Genomic DNA, 6,315 nt, shown 5'->3' with positions numbered 1-6,315 from the left:
ACCACAAATGACACCTAGCTAGTTGAAGAGGAGGAGATTCTATATAAAAAAGACATATGAATGCCTTTATACATATTCTTCTAAATCATGTTTCATATATCTTTGTCAAGTGGAGTGTACATCCATTCGTGGTTCATTTTGGTGCTCTTGTTGGAGGTTATGTAGCTGGCTTTCTTCATGCCTTAGCCAATTCATTGATGATATTTTGCTTTTTTATAAAACATAAAAGAGTTATGCTTGTTGAAGTTGGTTTTGAAAATGTTCGTAGTTTGTTATTTGTCTCACATTGCTCAGGTTCATGGGATGTCAAGTGTTTAAATATGTTTGAGTATCCTCATCCTTTAAGTTAGTTTTTGGGATGAAATTCAAGACTATTTAACAATGCTAACATGTGCCCTAAGGTTAAGCAACTCTCTAGATCAAAGAAACACTCACCTAAATTTGATGCATTTTGAATAGAAATGGAAACGATTTAAGTTGTGAAATGAACGCTTTAATTTGTATGCATCGATAATGTAATTTTTTTTACAAGTGCAACTAAACAAATCATCACACCATGTAATTATTTGTGAAGATAATTTGGAAAATAACTTAAGAAAGTAACACTATAATGTGATTTTTCTTTTGGTATTAACACTGTGGAACAAGACATGGTAATTTAAAGTTTGGCCGTAAAGTAAATATAGTTTGACCAAAAAATATTCCATTCAGAAATCCAACTCAAGTTACTATAAAATGTCTTGATTGGGGGTAGTTTGTAAGTTTGATTTGATTGCACAAAACAGTTGAATTTATTGCTGAAAAGTAAAAGTTTTGATTCAGAGTTTTTTCAGCAATTAGGATTCTTCGAATCTCCTCTGTCTCTTTATTGAGATTAATGCAAACAATTATCATTTATGAAACGAGGGTTCTTATTCAAGTGGTTAGTACGGTGATATAAAAGTGTCACTTCAGATGTCATGTTGATCTTCAATTTATTTTTTGAAAACCAAAAATAAAAGCAAAAAATTACGAAGAAAATTTGCAAATTTTTTTGTCTCCAAATAATTATTTAGGAGACTTAAGGACTTTTATTTATAATATATGAGATCATTTTTTGAAAATAAAAAACAAAAGCAAAAAACTAGGAAGGAAATTGAACACAACTTTTTTGACTCTAAAAAGTTGTCTAAACGACTTGAGAACTTTTATATATGAGAGATCATTTTTTTAAAAAGAAAAAAATAAATAAAGCAAAAAATTTGGAAGGAATTATGCGACAAATTTTTTGGCTCCAAAAAATTGTCTAAAAGACTAAAGAATTTTTATATATAATATATAAGATCATTTTTATAAAACAAAAACAAAAAAGAAAGGAAATTGAAGACAATTTTTTTACTCCAAAAAAATTGACTAAAAAACTTAAAAACTTTTATATGTAAGATAAGATAACAAGGAATTGAAATAACTTGTTCCTTTTCTTGTGTAACACTTCAAAAAAAAATCCTAAAAAAACATTTTTTAGTGTTACCATTGAAGTTGGTGTCTGACTCATCACACACCAATTACTTATAAAGTCAAAAGAAAATACTTAACTTAATGAGAAGGAGAATGAAACCTTAAGTTTAATTAAAAGTTAAACGGTTTTGGTCGATTTTATTATATATGCTTTAGTTTGGAACTATTTTTTTTTTGGAAAATATACTATCTTTTTTAGATTTTTAGAACCAGATAAAAATAGCAAACGAATACATCCATTTAGTGGACGTGTACCACTTTATATCTTGAACATTACCGGACCAAGAAAATAAATTGTCGTGTTCTGTCTTATATCAACTACCATATATGAAGAACATAAAAAAGAACTACAATAAGAAAACTCACTCTAAGAGACCTGGAACGTGGACGCTAACATTATTCTTCAACGTTATATGTGGGTCTCTCAACTTATTCCCTAGGTCTGACCGACTCTAACATTTTCTACAAAAAAAAATTATAAATGTGTGTCCCTCCGACTCTAAGTGGTACTATTAGTGTTGGTGTCGGGGACTGACGCTAAAATTGGAGTCTAAAATTATGTTTTCTTGTAGTAAATGTTATTTATTTTTTGGCGAGAAATAAAGTATATATAAAGGATGGGAACTTGATATCACTTACTCTTTTTGATAGTTTGTTTCCAACATAGAAAACATGACAAATGACAAACTAATGTCATTGAAGTATTATATAGGTCTTGTTAACTTGTGCTTTGAATCACATAGTAAATAATTCAAAAATAAAAATTTAGTATTAATTAGAAAGAGGTTTTTTTTTTAAAGAGGGTTTTTGAGCATTATATGTCTTTTTGTTGAATAAAGAGTGTCTGACCAAGTTTGTGAGACCTAGCTCAGTTGATAATATCAACAAGATCCGATCTTAGGATCTTGAATCTCTATGTGTGAGTTTTAGTGGTTCTTGTCACATTGTCTATGGACATAAAAAAAAAGGGTTTGAGCAATATATGTTACATTTTATATTTCTATTTTACAATTTATATTTACTTTTCATTTTCTTATCATACAGTATTTTGAGTACGTTATTCCCTCTGAATTAAAAATTGTCGTATATATTTTGGTTTAACCCTTCAGTTTCCAAGGCGAAGAGTATCATTTTCTTTTTGATGTAAGAGGGAAGAGTATACTAGTAATTCATAGTTTGACATAAGGTAAATATAATGTTGTTGATGACTATTTCAATCATAATTCAAACACTTTTTGTTTTTGAACGATTAGTTTTTTTTACTGAAGTTCATTAATCACTCGGTTTAACTTTGTTCCAAATTTGTACTAAAAGAAAATAAAAGTACAAAGAATGAAAGATAAAACATGATATTTAGAATTCAATCCTTCATAAACTTACAATAATGAATTAAATTAATCTAAATACAATATTTTTTATTTTTGGTACAATGTAAGGAAATTAAAGGGTGAGGAATACAATTAATTTGACTAGCTATAGAAAGAAATTAAGGAAATATGTTGATAGATAGAAGATTGCCACATTCACTTGGCAGGGTGCAATTAGTGTGTTCTATAGCTTGCGCCAAAGATATACTAGTATGCATTGTTGTTTATTAAAGATACACCAAATATTGGTTGGTTATTCAAGCTTATTGTGTTCTGGATATATCTTCAAGAACCTGCGAAGCATATAGGAAAAGATTAACTTGTTAAAATATTGAATCCAAAATTTTCAAATACTTATTATACAAGAATAAGAATGTTCTTTGCTTCTTTCTTTTTGTTTTTGCATATAAAATTGAAGAAAGGTTATAAAGTTAATTGCACAGATATGTAACAAGCTATCCAATATATACACACTTTTCATTTTGCACAAATTAGAAATTATTCACTTTTTTTCCTCTTTGGAATTCAAACTTCAAGCACGTGCATTTGTTTGAACCAGCAAGCTTGGGGCCATTGATATTTTATAGTTTATTCGATGGACAATATAGGATATATGATTAGGATCATCAATTTTTCATTATTAAGTGCACCGACAAGTCATAAGTCATTGTTTAAGTGCATGGATGGACATATTGTAGTTGGATGAACAAGACAATTCCTAAGGAAAAATTAAACATATAAATGTACATATGAAGTAAGTTATGAACCACATATATAAAACTACGATTTTGCTAACTAGTGTCCTTAGAGCATTAGTTAAGAAATCTACAAATAAAAATTTTGTCTTAAAAATATAAGATATTATTTTTTATCAAGTTATGATTACACAACATTTTATTAAAAACTTACTTATTTTGGATGTTTAACCAATACTCTTAGGACAACGATATCTGTCACACTTTTTAAACATCTATTCCCAAATTCTTATCCCATTCAATATGGACCCCGCATAGCAGCAAGTACTTTAAGTACACGGCAATCATAGAGTAATTTTTTGAAAGAGATTTTATATTATGGTAAACCTCAATATTATGAGATGGTTTATTTTAAAAAACAGTTGCTTATTCTGCACAATTTAGGGTGCTTATATGTTTGTAAAGATAATAAAAAATTTGAAATACAGCGACAAATCTTATTATAGTTTCTAAATTTTAGTTTTTTTTTTAAAGAAGTTAAATTAGCCTACCTAAATTGGTATCGGAAGAAACGAACCTAATACCTTAAGAAAACTCTCAAGTCCCAAATCAATACTACCATATCAACTAAAGTGGGTTTAGTTTCTAAATTTTAGCTAAACTTAGTTTAGGGGATTTAATATACGTGTTTAATATATTAGGCTTTAATATCTAATTAAGTTTAGGGACTCATAATCCAAAGAGTGTAGCCTCTTTTAGACTTCCCTCAAAAACATATTAATTTAAGAACATGGTCATAGAAAATGAAAATGTGTAGCAGCAGTACATATATTATACCTTAGGAGTTGGTGTTAGTTTTGTAACGAGGAAAAGGGATATGGCCATGCTCAATACGTTGAACATCTTCTTTGAGGATCTCATAGTGACTCTTAACATCTTCAACTGATTTTCCAACCACTTTGGCCACATTGTGCCATCTTTCAGGAGTTTCTCTATCATATAAAGCCAATGCTTGTTCAAACAGTTTGTTCTGCCTTGCAGTCCAAGAGGTTGCCATTTGTTGATGAATGAATGAATATGAATAATATTGTTAGAAAAAGAATATGGTTTTGGTTATTTGTTTTTTAGTCAAGTGAAAGTATGGGAAAGAGGTGACTAATTGAGTTCCTTATATGCAGGAGAAAAAGTGCATGACATGTTGGTGGAAGAATAATGTTTATTTTCCAAAATGACACTGAAGATAATTAAGGTGACTCGTTCCCTTAAGAACCACAAATGACACCTAGCTAGTTGAAGAAGGAGGAGATTCTAAATCAAAAAGACATATGAATGACTTTATACATATTCTTCTAAATCATCTATAGTGTATAGATCTTTGTCAAGTGGAGTCTACACCCTTTCGTGGTTTATTTTGGTGCTCTTGTTGGAGGTTATGTAGCTGGCTTTGTTCATGCCTTAGCCAATTCATTGATGATATTTTGCTTTTTTATAAAACATAAAAGAGTTATGCTTGTTGATGTTGGTTTTGAAAATGTTCCTAGTTTGTTATTTGTCTCACATTGTTCAGGTTCATGGGATGTCAAGTGTTTAAATATGTTCGAGTACCCTCATCCTTTAAGTTAGTTTTTGGGATGAGATTCAAGACTATTTAACAATGCTAACATGTGCCCTAAGGTTATGCAACTCTCTAGATCAAAGAAACACTCTCTTAAATTTGATGCATTTTGAATAGAAATGGAAACAATTTTTGTTGGGAAATGACTTATTTAATTTGTATGCACCGATAACGTAATTGTTTTTTACAAATGCATCTAAACAAATCATCACACCATGTAATTATTTGTGAAGATAATTTTTTTTTTTTTGAAAACTCGGTATCCAATCCAAGAATCGACTAATCCGAGGGGACCAATCCCACCGCCCACTTGTGGGGGCCCCGTTTAATGTCAGAGCAAGCTCTGTATGAACTTAGCCCACCGAAATTGGCACCAGAGGGAATCGAACCTGAGACCTCTGGAGGACCAAACTCGAAGATCCCAAGTCAACCACTAGACCAACCCCAAATGGGTTTTTGTGAAGATAATTTAGAAAATAACTAAAGAAAGTAACACTATAACGTGATTTTTCTTTTGGTATTAACAGTGTGGAACAACACATGGTAATTTAAAGTTTGGCTGTAAAGTAAATATAGTTTGACCAAAAAATATTTCATTCAGAAATCCAACTCAGGTTACTATAAAATGTCTTGATTGGGGGAAGTGTTTGTAAGTTTGATTTGATTGCACAAAACAAATGGATTTATTGCACAAAAGTAAAGGTTTTGATTCAGAGTTTTGACAACAATTACGATTCTTTGAATCTCATCTATCTCTTTATTGAGATTAATGCAAACAATTGTCAGTTATGAAACGAGAGTACTTGTTCAAGTGGTTAGTACGGTGAATCAATGTGTCACTCCAAATGTCATGTTGCTCCTCAATCACCTTAAATGTCATTTTTTGAAAACCAAAAACAAAAGCAAAAAATTAGGAAGGAAATTTGCCACAAATTTTTTGACTCCAAAAAAGTTGTCTAAGCGACGATAAAAATTTTGTATAAAAAGAGATTTTTTTTTGTGGTATCTAGGCTTCAAACCTCGAACCTCGCATATATTATGCATTGTTCTTACCAACTGAGCTAAGCTCACGGGGACATATGAGAGATATTTTTTAAAAGGAATAAAATAAAGCCAAAAATTTGGAAGGAAATATGCAACA

General features: G+C 30.2%; 1 protein-coding gene across 1 annotated transcript; it reads right to left on the bottom strand.

Moving 5' to 3' along the window:
• Window positions 1-2,830: 2,830 nt before the first annotated feature.
• On the bottom strand, window positions 2,831-4,701 carry LOC11409706 (protein RADIALIS-like 1). Its single transcript, XM_003629380.3, has 2 exons — window positions 4,397-4,701; window positions 2,831-3,157 (listed from the first exon to the last, which is right to left on the bottom strand). Exon 1 carries the CDS (start codon window positions 4,614-4,616, stop codon window positions 4,398-4,400), a length of 219 nt encoding a protein of 72 aa, XP_003629428.1. The 5' UTR covers window positions 4,617-4,701; the 3' UTR covers window positions 2,831-3,157; window position 4,397.
• Window positions 4,702-6,315: the final 1,614 nt, after the last annotated feature.

Source organism: Medicago truncatula, chromosome 8 (genome assembly GCF_003473485.1).
Source record: "Medicago truncatula cultivar Jemalong A17 chromosome 8, MtrunA17r5.0-ANR, whole genome shotgun sequence".
Classification (NCBI taxonomy): domain Eukaryota; kingdom Viridiplantae; phylum Streptophyta; class Magnoliopsida; order Fabales; family Fabaceae; genus Medicago; species Medicago truncatula.
Note: the sequence above shows the minus strand (reverse complement) of the source record. Positions and strands in the feature narration are given on the sequence as shown.

Bases quoted from the DNA above. Each gene is read 5' to 3' on its own strand.
- LOC11409706 (XM_003629380.3), bottom strand. From the start codon at position 4,616: ATGGCAACCTCTTGGACTGCAAGGCAGAACAAACTGTTTGAACAAGCA.